The sequence below is a fragment of the Apteryx mantelli genome, chromosome 1, assembly GCF_036417845.1.
Source record: "Apteryx mantelli isolate bAptMan1 chromosome 1, bAptMan1.hap1, whole genome shotgun sequence".
In the NCBI taxonomy this organism is placed as follows: Eukaryota; Metazoa; Chordata; class Aves; order Apterygiformes; family Apterygidae; genus Apteryx; species Apteryx mantelli.
In genome coordinates this window covers 92,435,909-92,452,142 of record NC_089978.1, presented here as the reverse complement: position 1 = coordinate 92,452,142, position 16,234 = coordinate 92,435,909, and the positions used below count along the sequence as shown (strand labels likewise).

The 16,234-nt window shown below is 42.1% G+C and overlaps 1 protein-coding gene across 1 annotated transcript in view; it reads right to left on the bottom strand.

Moving 5' to 3' along the window:
• IL1RAPL1 (interleukin 1 receptor accessory protein like 1) overlaps positions 1–16,234 on the bottom strand; it is a 773,158-nt gene that overhangs the window by 27,057 nt on the left and 729,867 nt on the right. Inside the window, exon 7 of the mRNA XM_013961862.2 lies at positions 1,435–1,567. Coding sequence (XP_013817316.1) covers positions 1,435–1,567 — 133 coding nt within the window. The remainder of the gene's footprint in view (positions 1–1,434; positions 1,568–16,234) is intronic.

Sequence of the window (16,234 nt, the reverse complement as noted above, 5' to 3'; positions counted from 1 at the left end):
GCGGAAAGAAATGGAATACCTGGCATCACTCATTCATACAGATGATAAAAGCAAAGACCTCCTGCATAAGACTCCACCAGTATTCCCATCTCTTTCTCTCCCTCTTTACAAGCCCAACAGTGGTTTTAGAAACTGAGCAGATCAAATGGCAAACTGCTCCAGACTGCTCCCTCACCTCACACCTGGCAAAAGAGGTGGAAAACAGTCTTCCTTGTCCTCCCTCCACAAAGAAAGTTGTAAAGAGTTTTTTATCACAGTCTCCAAAATGCTAAGTCCCTGGCTGAAAGACTTTGGAAGGGCTTTAAATGAAAAAGACAGTTTGTGTAATATGGCATATTGGTCTTGAGCTTTGTAGAATAAACTGAAAGTACAGTGAGGTGACATATTTGTGCCTCCATTTTGCTGTTATCTGGGGCCACGTTCCATGGCAAAGATGACCACGAAAGTCGATGTGGCCTTCTTGATTTTGGTAAAGGAATTTTCTCTGTTACTTTGGCTAGTCAAAGAAGTTGAAAATGAGAGTGACTTCTTGTCTTCTGATGAGATAGTAAACTGACGTATAAGAGGCGAAGTGTGAACAAGCTCATTTTGTTCTATTATAGACAGTCACTGTAGATAATACACCTGTAATCAATTGCCTCTGTAATGCACATTTAGATTTGCCTTCATTTCTAGATTTGTCCATGATATACAGAGACAGACATATACACACATACAGAATATGGGTTTATAAGTGGAAAAAGAATCTCTTCAGATCCAAGTAGGTACTTTATATTGGGTAGGATTTCAAAGGCTATGTCAAGCGTGCTATTCTGAATCCATAAACACTTTTTTCCTCAATTTCCAAATGAGGCAGCGCTTTTAGAAGCAAGAAGAGTACACGATGTGACTTGCCAAATCCTCTCTAAAACAAATATTTCAGCAGATATAAACAGCCCACATAAGAGGAAACCTGGATCTCACAGGCCAAATAACATGCTAGTAAACTCAATTCTTTCTTGAAAAAGAGAAATCAAAGTATTTAGAAAGAGAGGTCAGATGTCAACATTTATTTAAAGCTCCATGCTTTAAAAGACTTCTTTTGAACTGTTTTTCTTGATGTATTTATTTTTCTTTATTCCTTCTTAGTAACTGCATTATTGGCTATTATTGTTGTTTGCTACAGTTTGAAAAAGTCACCATGCAAATTCCAGCTGGTTACACTATGGGACTAGTAGAGCAACCATTCTGCTTTTATGTTTCTCTAATATCAGATCTTGCTGATGCATACGTTTTTCTGTTCTCTACTGGTAGAGTTATAAAGGTAAAGAGTGCATTCGGCAAAAAAGAAAATCAGAACTATAGTGCTCTTGAGCTAGTTTTTGATAACAAGCACTGTATTAACTATCAAAAACAGACACTGACTGAGAGAACAAAAGGCTTTTTTTTTTTTACCTGATGTCACTTTCCCAGACTCGATTATCATCCAAATCTTCAATAAACTTCTCTCCTTTCATCCAGTAAATTAAAGGACTGACATCTCCGCTATATCCAAAGAAAGCTCGGCAGGTTAGATTAGCAGAACCACCTGTCAGAAAGAATGTAAGAAAGAAAATACGATATTTCAAATTTGTAAAAAAAAATAAAATAAAAAAAAATTTTGAATCAGCTGCTTTTTTTGATTTGCAAAAATGATATCTGTAGAGACACTCAGTTTCCAGCTGTTGTTGGAAGTGTCCAAAAATATCTACTTGTCTTCCAACCACTGTTCAACATATTTTCTGAAAATAAATACAATAAAAATAAAATGAAATGTTGCATAAGAACAGGATTTAATATTATATTCTTTCACCAAGATTTCTAAGTATGTTAAGGAAATAAGGGGCCACAGTTTTTGAAAAAGAGCTAAATTACTTAACCAAAAACTTCTATGTTTTCTCTGAAAATAGGTAAAGGTAAATAGGTAAAATAGACATGCAGTCACATCTATATTAGTTCAGCTTTACAGTGGTTTCTGTAAAGAGACTGGTAGATTCCTGTAGGGTGCCTTCTACCATTTCCAAGGCACAGCCATTAGAAAAGCACGTGTGTTCACTGCTAAGTTATCTTTGTAGGATTTGGTTTATTTCCATTGCACAGCCTTGCATTGTGTTAGTGCCATTTGGGTTTGGCGTTCCGCCTGAACACACACCATGGTGTGAAGTACCGCTGTGATCTCTGTACTTTGTGTGCCTTGGTAAGGCTGGCGAAAACCTGCTGTACTGCCCACAGCCACATAATTAAAGATCTCCCAGTCACTGCTGTAAAGATCTTTGTCTTAATATGCACCAGCCCTTCTAAACTGCCATGTGTATTTTCTATAGTGAGAAATTACATAGTAAATTAAGGAAGTGTGATTTAAGGAGTGGTTCTTTCCCCCAAGAAGGGTGTTTTCATAGAGCTGATATTACCGCTGAGACCAAACTCATTTTTTATTTACACCTTCCATTTTTGATCTTAGAATTTGAAAGCTGACTGACCACTGCTCCTGTAAAAGAGACACAAGCACAAGCTACTTTGCTTCCGCCAGCCGTTCGGCAACTGACTCGCTGTTAAGCATTTCATGAAAACTCACCTTCGGTCAGTGCCACATCACCGCTTGCCAGAAACGCCTGCTAAAAAGACAGGGGCATCCCAGTACTCAAAACTAGGAGGCAGAGGAATGTCTCATTCATCATCAAAAGGCACGAAATCGAATCTCTGACTCATGAGCCATTTGGATAATCTTACTGTCGTTCAGAGCCACATTACCAAATGTAAGCTGAATATCTCTAGTGGGACAGTAAAAAATTGCTCTCTAACGCCAGCCACAGCGCCTGTTTCAGCCCCGCAGGGAGCAGTGGTCAGCAAACCTCCCTTGTAACTCGCCTCCTCACACTACGTGCCGGGAGCTCAAGAAATGCCATTCTGAGGCACCAGAAAGGAAGCTTTTGCCAATCTTGAAGTCATTTGCAGGGAATGAGATAGGTGCTAGGAGACCACTTAACGTGGGTTAAATGCATGAAAGTCTATAATGGAACGTGATAAACTTTCAGATAGTTTCCAGGACGCTTTAACAGATGCAAACCCACTTTCATACTGCAATTGCATAGCAAGATATGCACTAGCATTTTTTTTGTTTCTGCATCATAATTATGGTAAGTGAACATGTGAAAATGAAAATACCAAACTTTAAGGGAATATGAATGTATCGGCTACAGTCATCTAATCCAGCACATGTTCAGGGCTGTGAAATACCTAGTAATTGTGGATATTGGCTAGTCTCAAAATGGGAGAAGGTGCCTGCATACCTAGAGCAAAAGCAGGCTCCTTTGGTGAAAGGAGAACCCGTATGGCATTACCTACTGGTCTGAGGGAAGAGCACTACTTAATGCATCACTGCCACTTCTTGGGCTTTTCCTGAAGCTTTTCACCAAGTGAAGGCCCAGCTGAAACTTTTTTAGCTTTTAAGAGCTGGTAAGATCACAGCAGGAGGGCTTGTGGCTTTTGGCCAATTTATCCATGAATCACAGAGATTAGGCACCACAGGCGCTGAACCATCAAAGCTCTCTGAGCTCCTGCAGCTAACAGGCACCTGCTGAGAGCTGATTTCTTTACTGTGCAGGCCTCCAAGCCTTTTACAGGTGGATATTAACATGCATAGGTTTGTTTTTTCAAAATAAACATATTTTGTTAAGGGGAAAAAGTGTGAGAAAAAAGACTAATTGTAAGACTAAGACCTTTTCCTCATTAAATCCTTGAAGAACCTTCCCCCCCAAATAAAATATTTAGGCATATTTTTAAACACAGAATTCAAAGTTTCCATTTCACATGAAATATTTACACCTGGGAAATAAATTAGGAAGGATGTACTGTCTCTTAGTAATAGCATGCCATTAGAGTTGCTGAGCAAAGGCTATTAGCGCGTGAGGTGTTGAGCTATAAATTACCTATACTTTCTACCCTGACCACAATAAGCCAATGGGAAGTTCATTAGCAGGTCATCAAGAAAGATTCAGTGACCAGCTAATGACTGACTGTGACCATTAATGACCAGGTCTGCCACTTTCCTGCTAAGAGCTCTTTGACAGGGGCAGTGGGGCTAACTTATGGAGCTGCCCTGGGTTGTAGGTGAGTCCCTCCACTCTTTCTGGACCAGAGATGCTCACAGCTTCAGCCCCACCTAAGTAATAGGCAAAGACTGACTCAAGGGCAATGTTATGAGGGGGCAGAATATTTTGGGAACACGTCTCGACCTCTCTTCCAGGGCTGCCCTTGTGCCTGTGTGTACACGCTGTAGGTTTGGCTGCATTTTTCTGTAGACGTACAACTTTGAGGCAAGCGGTCAGAGAATGACTATTTTGGCATGCAGGGCAGCTGTAATAACCTTGTGATCTGCCTAGGCAGTATGTCTTTAAGAAGTCTGCAGATTATTAGAAATTGTGCAAAATTTAAGTATATAAATACAAGAGCTACTTTGCTTTATATTTTAGCTAAACAAAAACGGCCTGCCAGCTGATAAATAGAAATCATTCACAGTTAACCTTAAACAACTACTTCTCTCTGTGTGTTTTCTATGCTGAGAAAAACTGTAGAATTGAACTGAAAACTGTACAAGCTTGATGAATAGATGTGTTATGCTTTCTAAGCCAACAATTTAAATTTTCCTGTAAATGCTGGATTATTATGTTTTTACAGTCTATTTTTGAAAGAATTTAAATGCATGTTTTAAATTAACTACAAGGGGAATCCATGCTCCTCTCTCTCTCTCTTTGTGTCTCCACTTTGCAGTAAGATGCTATAAATTCTTGAGCATTTTCTGTCTCAATTATGTCCTTGGTAAGCTGCTTTTTTATGGACCCTAAATATGTCCAGAAGGATGAGATTATAATTGCTAAGGAAAAAAGGTACTAAAAAAAAACCCCAAAAAACCCAAACCGCAAGAAAGGATAAAGGGAAAAATGACAGTTTTGAGCTTCTAATTCTAACTTTTTAGCTTGAAATAATACAATAAATTCATGTAGGAAAATATCTAAAAAAACTGACTTCAACAGCATTTGTCTCCTTCATCTTTACTTCTGAACATGAGTTTGATTTATTGAGCTGATTTTTGAAAAAAAAAAAAAAAAGAATCCCTACAATAAACAACACTAAATGTTGCTGCTGCTTCCTGTGATAAAGATGCACTGTCAACTCTAGCCAACTGGGTTCAAACTAAATTAATCAAAACCTCCTTGACTGGGAAAACTAGGGAAAAAAATTGTTTCACAGTATGGTTTCTAGTAGCCTGGAATACAAGAATGGACAACAGAAAAGATGTACTTCCTTGAAACCAGCAAATCCCTTCAGCAACACATTGTCTTTGTGTCCAGTTTCTCTAACTGGCAGTATCTGGGGCATTTTGCAAACTATTGTTATGGGAGCCTCTACCCAGGAGAGGGCACTGTCTGTCTTCTGAACTATATCTATATCTGTATTTTATTTTTTTTAATCAAAAGAAATTCCTAGTGTATAAGCTCTTATTAAAAACATCAGCATGCTAAGCTAGTTGTAATTAGCAAATAGTGAACGTTTTTGTAGTTAGTGAAATGACATCTTGTACGGGCAGTTTAAATTACGCTTGCACCATTAGTCATACATGTTAGCATACACTGTGATGGCATCCGTTCTCCCCTTTGATTTAATAGACTCTTCACTGAAGGACAACCATTTCTGTGGGAAGCACTGATAATTAGCAGATATCTTCTACAACCTCTTCTGAAAGAATCGTCAAAGATGTACTACAGAAGTGAAGTGCTGGAGAGCCATGCCCAGCATCCGATAATACTGAGGGCCAAGAGAGTGGAAATGTTAAGTATACTGAAATATGGGACTTCTTTTACTGTATATTGTAAACCAGTTATAAAACTTATGTACAGATAGTACCTACACACTTATAAGCATGACAGTATTTGTAATGTTAACACTTGAAGTTATAAAAGGTCAAGGCAGATACAATCAATCTCACACACGCATTAAATAACATTCTTTTCATTCATGTTAAAGAAAGAATACTGACAAAAAATGATCAGTCTTCAAAGTGGAAAGATGTAAAAATATTAAATTCCTAGGTGTGAAGGATAGGTGGCAACTCCTACCAAAATCAATGACACAGCTGGGACCCACTTGTTTTGCCAAAGTCTTTTAAAAGACCAGCAGGCAGGTAGAAGCTGATCATGTTCTCAGAGAAACTTTTTTCATCATAAGATAGATAGCTTGAAGGCCATACTGTAAACATGATTTAAAAAAAAAAAAGTCAAAAAGCTAACAAATATTTTCAGCTGTGAGGAAAATTCATCTGCATGTCTTCCCTCGGAGCAGGATGCCCTGCAGAGATTCCTGGTGATGCCCTCCTTGCCTGCACAAAGCATCACCCACTGCTATGCTGCCTGCCAGTTCACAAGTCTATTTTCATACTTTGATACCTTGTATTCCCTTACCAATTCATAACTGTCTCACTGTATGTTTCATATAGCAGGTAAGGCCAAGTTAAAACAATGACTATTGTCTAAAATAAAACCGTAAGTTGGGAACTGCTAATTTCCAGCCTTGTCATTGAGTGACATGGTGTGAAGTCTTTGGCAAATCATCACATCTTATATCCACACAGTTACAAAGATAAACTGCAAACTCCCTGTACTCAGATATCTGTGGATGATGGTTTGAAAGGGCTGGGTAATAACTAAATGGTACCATGCAAGCATGATACAAAGTGGCTGAATGTGCTTACATAGCTATATCTCTTAATTAATAAACCTGTCCATATTTTGATATGCTACAAAGTGGAATGTTGATTGCAAAGGTCTTTGATTTCCATATTAAGTTCCTCAGTCCATAAATGTGCAAATTCAGAGTACACACAAGAATTCATCCACAAGAAACATCAGCTGAAGGTTGGCACAAAGTCCAGAGACACACTGTGGTTTTTGAACTTTCCCTGAATTTGTAGATATCTCTACTGGGGCATTTACAAATTACTTCCTTGAATTTCTGATTTGTTTTTTTCATATTGAAAAAAAGCCTACTTTTTGTTCATTAGGTGTTTTCTTTTAGTTAAAAAATAGCCCCCACCCAGCAAAGCGCTAAACTCATTTGCCCACACGTAGTCATAGATTGCCACAAGAAAAACCCTCTATTACAGCATGAGGCTTCCAGCTGCTGAATCAAACCCTAAGGTTCAGTTCAACAGTAAGACACTTAATGTAGGTATCTGTAACTAGCTGCTTACATGTTACCTGCCCTCAGTCCTGAGATAAATGTTAGCTCCTCCCCATACTACAATATGTGATGTGATATGATTGACTACGCTTACCTGTTGGTTGCTCTTTCCTCTTCTCCCCATAAGGTGTTGAAGGTTTTTTTGTGCATTCTGATTTTTTTTTCACTGTTTTTTTTTCCCCTCCAGGAAACCTTATAACAAAGAAATGCTATTTCTGTGTAGATGGTGGGACCACAATGAAGACCTTTCTTTCATGTAGTTGTGAAAGAACTTTTGCCTCTTCTGTCTCCCTTGAGAAAGTTTTGTTTTCTAAAGTGATTACCATTACTTCTGTGATAGGCAATTCCTAGAAGGGAATGCAAGTTTATCCTGGAGCTTTAGATATTTAAGAGTCAAGGTGCAAGCTCTGGAAGATAAGGATTAAAAGCTTGATCTTTATTTGCCTGCCTATTTACAGATACAATCCACTTGGTGAACTTCAGTCTCAAATTTTTTCCCTTATTTCATCTTCTGAAATAATCGGTAAGCAATAAATACCTAGCTTTTAAAATATTGATATCTGTACTGTAAAATAAACAGCTTATTGTGATTTTTCTGCCATGCAGAAAATCTATTCACCATTCTGGACTCAAAAGCACTAAAGGTCTCCAGGTGGCTCTTTGGCCAACTGTTTCATATTTGGAATATTTTTTCCTAATGTATAAAGATGCATATTTTACAACAAAGAAAGTCAAAGTACTATTGAACTTCGGATAGTCTATTTAGGTCAGATAACTAAATATATGATATATGTAGAATAGAGTGAAGATAGCTTAAACAATCTTTTATTAAATAAGAGTAGAAAAAAAGGCCTGCATTTACTACAAATGTGTGGTGAAAATTTACATTTTTGTCATCTGATAGAATACAGACAATTTATAGAAATAGAGTGACTGTTTGTGGATTGAATTCCCACACACTGCTTGCACTAGAGTATAAGTCAATAGTATGTTCATTGATCATCTGATCTATCAATATGGGAGAAAAATAAATTCTGTGTTTTTTACCATTCTGCCAAAGTCTCCAAAAACGCAGGGTATCTAGAGCTGGAAATACCTGATAGAGTTTCAGGCTGGAACTACTACTAAATATCTCTTTATGGCAAATCATCTTCTGACAGTCTGTGGAAAAAGGGAAGAAATTCTTGGCATTGGTAGAGTCGACTGTATTCACAGATGAGGAAGAGTGATCCTAGAACCAGAAAAGTTTGAAAGAGTCCCAGGAAAAAAGACAGAATATGAACTTGCTGTTTAAGATAGTACTAGGTGAGATTCCCAATATACAAAATGTGACATAACCTTGGTGCATAAACCTTATTTATCTATTTCAAATCCATTATAGAACATAAAGTGGGATGTACTCAAAGGGGGTAGTACTGGTAACATGCATGTATGGTTTAATCTGTTGGCATTTATTATGCTATATTGCACCATCTAATTATTCTTAATCTTTAGGCAACTCCCAAAAAATATTATTTTGGAATCAGCAGCAAGCCAATTATTCACAGCAGAGCTCTATTATTCACCACACTCAGTGGATCTCATTAAAAAGACAGCATTTGCCACAGCATCTCACTGTGTGAGTGAACCTGTATATGTTATATAGGAAAACTATAGCTCATTAATGCTATTGCGAGCTACATGCTGATGAGTAATGACTTTTGGTTGTGCTTATGCTGCTTTGAGAGAGGTTAGTTTATGATAAGAAATACTGATATAGTGCATTTAGCAGTGTAATGAAAACCCTTATTAAACTATTATAAATGCCAACAGCACCCTGGACTGCGACAGGCAGAGTGTTGAGGGAGGGGATCCTTCGCCTCCACTCAGTACTGGTGAAACACACCTGGAGTGCTGGGCCCAGATCTGGGCTTCCCAGTTCAAGAGAGGCATGGACGTATTGGAGCAAGCCCAGTGAAGGGCCATGAAGATGATGAAGGCATAGGGAATTCCACCTAAACAAAAGAATGAACTTCTTTTTGCTGTGAGAGTGCTCAAACACTGGAACAGGTGCCCAGAGAGGTTGTGGAGTTTTCATCCATGAAGATATTCAAGACCCAATTGGACACAGCCCTGAGCAATCTGCTCTAGGTGACCCTGCTTCAGCTGAGGAGGAGGGCTGGACCAGACGATCTCCAGAGGTGCCCTTCTGTGATTCGGTACCTATCAGCTCGAGCTTCCTCTTTGACAAGCATCCTCCTCTTCCATCGAGATGTAAAACATGGAACATGTTCCACTAGGTCTATAATTAAAATATTTGTATAATTTTTCTAAATAACATCTAAGCTGACTTAGATGGTGGGGTTGTTTCAGGAAAAATGTGTTAAAGTTTTCTCAACTTGAATGTCGAATTTAAAAGAATTTACCCCATGGCCCTGTAATTTAAAATACTAGGTAACATAATGCTCTGTCTAGCAGATACTATATATATTTCAATTTGTATACTGTACCCATTGTGCTCAAGTGGTATTTACCAAATCAAATACAACAGCAACTTTACCTCCAAAAAAGGCTTGCTTTCCTCTTTGCTTTAAAACTGTCTTTTCAACGCAATGCATCCTAGAAGTAGCTTACTATAAGGAAATTATGCTGAGGGGAAAATCTGTTATACTTAATAAGGTGCTGTACTGAAACTTACATGGCAAGATCTTAGACTAACCTAAGATTATTTAAATTTTCTCGTGGACTGCTTCATAGCTCATGTAGGAAAAGAAACACAAATTCTCTCTGCCCTGAATAGCAGGACTGTCAGAGAAAAAGTCAATGAAGATGGCAACTGCCACAGCAGACTGCAGAAAAAAAGCGATCTATGAGATTTTTGGCTGCAAATGCCCAAAACATCTCTCAGGTATGTGTATTGTCCTACTAACCTTCATTTCACTAGAGGTAACAAAACCCCTGAACCAATAATCTTGATTCTCCTAACAGCAGGTCTCTCCTCTTCATAGATGGTAATGTCAGGCTGATGAATTAGTTTTTTCAGCCAATACTTTTTATTTCTTCCTCCTCAGAAGTAAAGGCTGGAATGGGAGACAACTATCATAGGCATAAAGCAAAAGCTGCTAAAGAAAAGGAAAGTCACTACAGTTGTTTTACAAGCTTGACTTAACTTTCACTTCAGAAGCCCGTATTTTCTCATGTTTTTTGTAGACAAGTGTATTTCTCAAATACATTTTTCATGTGCTTTCTGTCAGACCAAAAGATAATTTCTGTTTTAAAAGGTTACCTGTTTTTAGTTGTGAGTCATAAGAAAATACCCTGGGTAACCAAATATCTCCAGTAAAAAAAAGAGGTGGCTCTAAATGTCAAAACTCATGTGGTTTTTAAGCCCATGCAGACTTACGTCTCTGGAGCTTTAAACCCATCTACACCATTTTGTTTCTTGATTCTTTTTAGACCATACTGCCCTTGATCACATTGCTATGACTTTTGCTTTTTAATGATTCTATATGGTAAGAAAAGAAGTTTAACTTTTCATAAAGGAGTCCCATAAGCATCCCAATACAGCAGATGCATGCCAGTCTCTGCACCTCCAAAGTTAGGTGGGTGGGTCAGGCACCAAGCAATGCCATTGCTCTTAGCAATCTCTGACAGCCAGCACACCCTCTCAGGGCTTTAGCTTTGAAAAGCTCTGCGCTGGGTAAATTTTTGTGAAACTCCTGAAAAAGTGTGTGACAGGACAGTTCCTCTTTATCTTTGTACATTTCAGGGAGGTTCCATTAGGCAAAAAAGAGAAAGTATTTCATTGTGTGACTTTCTGGTAAAGAATATTTATCGATAAGAAATACATTAAAAGCTGTAACTTCCTGGAGTCCTGTAGATGACTTGGGGCCCCAAGGAACTACAAAGCTGGTATGATTTCACTACCAGTTAAGAAAGACAGTTTCAAGCCATTCCAGCTTTCACAGCATTTGCCTCATTCCCATACAAAACCCAGAGGCAAAGCAGCAGCAGACTGAAGGTGGGACTTAGATGGCTCCTCAGAGCTGGAATGTAGGCATTGCTAAATAAGTTGTGCTAAGGAGCTACTTGAATGTAGTGGATAAACCTCAGTAGAAATAACTTTTAATCTGAAGAGTATTGGCCCAACATATGAAAACATTCAAATCTCTTACCACAGAGGTTTTGTTATAAATTCTATTTTCTTGTTCTTGCTGAACTGAATGTAGTGGCCTTGCCTTGGTCTCTTGTGGATACTAGTCTGCATCAACAAGTGCCGAACATAAATCCTGGCAACCAGCTGCAGGGCCAGTAGGTTCTCGCAACCTCCTTTTCAGATGCACCTTGCAGTGCTCTCTGTACAAGGATAAATGCAAAATCTGCCCTGGATCCTAGGTAATAAATAACACGCTTTTTTCCAAAAGATGTTAATTCTGAGGAGCTGTAGCAAACAACTTACTGTGTCAGAACACACTAAAGAAGAATATCAATATCTTACGGAACAGGTCTGACATTTCAGCTTACATGCTAATTATCAGATTTTCAATTTCTTACAGACATCTCAGACCCCAGCTATTCAACTAGCTGATTTTTTCAGACACAGCACTTAATGAAGAACATTAGAAACTGGTTTTACTATACTGTCTCATAACACCTGCTCCTTAACAGCTTTCTCATAATACCTGCTCCTTAACAGCTTTGGAAAGAGGGATCTGTAGCGTTTGTGTCATTACATGGTTTGACTAAATATCAGTTGTATAGCAAATTCTCAGCTTTTGAGTCATACATATAATCTATAATATGTAGTTTTCACAGAAACACAGAATGGTTGAGGTTGGAAGGGACCTCTGGAGATCGTCTAGTGCAACCCCCCTGCTCAAGCAGGGTCACCTAGAGCACGTTGCAGGCAGCTTTTGAATATCTCCAGAGAAGGAGATTCCACAACCTCTCTGGGCAATCTGGTCCAGTGCTCTGTCACCCTCACAGTGAAGAAGTTTCTCCTCATATTCAGATGGAATTGTCTGTGTTTCAGTTTGTGCCCGTTGCCTCACGTCCTGTCGCTGGGCACCACTGAGAAGAGTCTAGCCCCATCCTCTTGACATTCTCCCTTAAGATATTTGTACACATTAATAAGATCTCCTCTCAGCCTTCTCTTCTCCAGGCTCAACAGGCCAAGCTCTCTCAGTCTTTCCTCATAGGAGAGATGCTCCAGTCCCCTAATCATCTTTGTAGCCCTTCGCTGGACTTGCTCCAGTAGTGCCACATCCCTCTTGTACTGGGGAGCCCAGAACTGGATGCAGTACTCCAGATGTGGCCTCACCAGGGCTGAGTAGAGGGGGAGAATCACCTCCCTCCACCTGCTGGCAACACTCTTCCTCATGCACCCCAGCATACCATTGGCCTTCTTGGCCACAAGGCCACATTGCTGCCTCATGCTTAACTTGGTGTCCACCAGCACTCCCAGGTCCTTCTCAGCAGAGCTGCTTTCCAGCAGGTCCACCCCCAGCCTGTACTGGTGCATGGGGTTATTCCTCCCTAGGTGCAGGACCCTGTACTTGCCTTTGTTGAACTTCATGAGGTTCCTCTCTGCCCACCTCTCCAGCCTGTCCAGGTCTCTCTGAATGGCAGCACAGCCCTCTGGTGTATTGGCCACTCCTCCCAGTTTTGTATCGTCGGCAAACTTGCTGAGGGTGCACTCTGTCCCTTCATCCAGGTCATTGATGAAGAAGTTGAACAAGACTGGACCCAGTACTGACTCCTGGGGGACACTGCTAGCTACAGGCCTCCAACTAGACTGCGCCGCTGATCACAACCCTCTGAGCTCTGCCATTCAGCCAGTTCTCAATCCACCTCACTGTCCACTCATCTAACCCACACTTCCTGAGCTTGTCTATGAGGATGTTATGGGAGACAGTGTCAAAAACCTTGCTGAAGTCAGGGGAGACAACATCCACTGCTCTCCCCTCATCTACCCAGCCAGTCATTCCATCATAGAAGGCTATCAGATTGGTTAAGCATGATTTCCCCTTGGTGAAGCCATGCTGACTCCTCCTGATCACCTTCTTGTCCTCCACATGCTTGGAGATGGCCTCCAGGATGCTCCATCACCTTTCCAGGGATGCAGGTGAGGCTGACTGGCCTGTAGTTCCCTGGGTCCTCCTTCTTGCCCTTTTTGAAGACTGGGGTGACATTGGCTTTCTTCCAGTCTTCAGGCACCTCTCCTGTTCTCCATGACCTTTCAAAGATGATGGAGAGTGGCCTAGCAATGATGTTTGCCAGCTCCCTCAGTACTCGTGGGTGCATCCCATCGGGGCCTGTGGACTTGTGGATATCCAGGTTGCCTAAACGATCTCTAACCCACTCCTCCTCCACCAAGGGAAAGTCTTCCTTTCTCCAGACTTTCTCTCTTGCCTCCAGGGTCTGGGGTTCCTGAGGGCTGGCCTCAGCAGTAAAGACTGAAGCAAAGAAGGCATTCAGTAACTCTGCCTTCTCTGCATCCTTCGTCACCAGGGCACCCACCCCATTCAGCAGTGGGCCCACATTTTCCCTAGTCTTCCTTTTGCTATTGATGTCTTTGAAGAAGCCCTTCTTGCTGTCCTTGACATCTCTTGCCAAATTTAATTACAAACAGGCCTTAGCCTTCCTCGTCGCATCCCTGCATACTCTGACAACGTTCCTATATTCCTCTCAAGTGGCCTGTCCCCCTTTCCACTTTCTGTAGACTTCCTTCTTCTGGTTGAGTTTTGCCAGGAGCTCCTTGCTCATCCATGCAGGTCTCCTGCCCTCTTTGCTTGACTTCCTACTCATAGGGACGCACCGATCTTGAGCTTGGAGAAAGTGATGTTTGAATACTAACCAGCTCTCTTGAACACCCCTTCCTTCTAGGGCCCTAACCCATGGGATTCCTCCAAGTAGGTCCCTGAAGAGGCCAAAGTTTGCTCTCCTGAAGTCCAGGGTTGCGATCCTGCTTATTGCCCTGCTTCCTCCTCACAGGATCCTGAACTCCACCATCTCATGGTGACTGCAGCCAAGGCTGCCCCCGACCTTCACATCTTCAACCAGTCCTTCTTTGTTTGTTAGTACGAAGTTCAGTAGCACACCTCTCCTTGTTGGTTCCTCCACCACCTGTGTCAAGAAGTTGTCACCAATGCTCTGCAGGAACCTCTGGGACTGTTTGTGCCTAGCTGTGTTGTCTTTCCAGCAGATATCGGGGTGGTTGAAGTCCCCCATGAGAACCGGGGCCTGGGATTGTGAGGCTACTTCCAGCTGTCTGTAGAAGGCCTCATCAACTTCCTCTTCCTGATCAGGTGGCCTGTAGTAAACACACACCACAGTGTCACCCATGCTAGCCTGCCCTTTGATCCTTACCCATAAGCTCTCGACTCGCTCTTCATCCACCCCTAGGCACAGCTCAATACATTCCAGTTGCTCTCTCACATAAAGAGCAACTCCAGCACCTCGCTTTCCTGGCCTGTCTTTCCTAAAAAGCACGTAGCCATCCATGACAGCACTCCAGTCATGTGAGCTATCCCACCATGTCTCTGTAATGGCAAAGACACACGTGCCCCGCTTAGCGAGGCAGATCCCATCTCTCCCCAGTAGTTGTCGATCTTCAAACAGGGTCCCATGGTCATAGAAACCAAAACCCTGTTGCCAACACCAGCAGTGCAGCCAGTTGCTAACTTGGAATATCCGTTTACTCTCCTCCCATCCTTCCCCCTCACTGGCAGGATTGAGGAGAAAATGACCTGGGCTCCCAGACCCTTGACCACCATCCCCAGAGCTCTGAAATCCTGCTTGATGGTCTCCAGTTTGCCCTTGGTGTCATTGGCGCCCACATGGAAGAGCAGCAGTGGGTAATAGTCCGAAGCATGGACGAGCCTTGGCAGTCTTTCCATGACATCTCTCACACGAGCCCCCGGCAGGCCACAAACCTCTGTAGACAAGAGGTCAGGTCGGCAGATAGATGCCTCCATCCCCTGCAGCAGGGAGTCCCCCACAAACAACAATCACCCGCCGCTTCTTCCAGGCGTTCCGGCAAGGCACAGGGTCTGTTGTCCCAGGTACTTCCCTCGCAGCCATGCCCATCTCCTCCTCATCCTGGAGGACACTAAACCTGTTCTTCAGCTGCAAGTCCTTGGGAGGAGTAGGAGCCTTTCTCCTCCTATGAGCAGTGACCAGTTTCCAGCCTTCTTCTGTGATGTTATGATGTACCATTTCACACGGCACAGAGCCCTCCAGCAACTCCACTGCTGTGGGGGGTTGGGACTCCTGAGGCTGTACAGTCTCCAAGAATACCCTGTCTATCTCTTGCTCATCTTCTCGGATGCTGCGCAGCCTACTGACCTCCTCCCATGACTCCCTTACCTGATGACTCAACTCGCCAACAGCAGCACACCTCCTGCAGGAGAGCTGGCTGCCAGCCCAGGCCTCCCGGAGAGGCCCCAAGCACTCCCTGCAGCCTGAGACCTGTAGGGCTGCATCTACTGTCAGAGGGTCGGTCTGGGTCCCAGCCTCTGACACAGCAACTCCAACAGCCACTGGGGAACACACTCTACAGCATGTCAAGACCATACTTGAGGAAGCATACATCACAGGGATCAGAAATGAAAGTACCTTCATGCACCCTTCTGCACAAACTGCTGCATCTGTTCACTGTGCTCTAGGCCTGGCTCTTATATAGGCCTCTCCCTAGCACTGACTCACAGGGTGCTTGACCGCCCTAATCAAGGGCCACCAGGATCAAAGGCCCCAACTCCTTCTGGTCAGGGGCAACCAAGAGAGCTCGTTAGCAGCAGCCACTCCTAGCTAGAGCTTTTCCCAGGAGCTTTTCCCAGGAGAAGCCAAGGCCTCCTGCAGTTGTCCTTGCCTAGCTTCCCCTTTCCTGTTCACAGCAATCACCTTCTAGTTCCTCGGGGGTCCTCAGAAAGCCCACAACTTCCAACAAGATCCTCAAGTTCTAGTCAGAGCCCAAACGCTGCTGCGCAAACTGCTGCGTCTG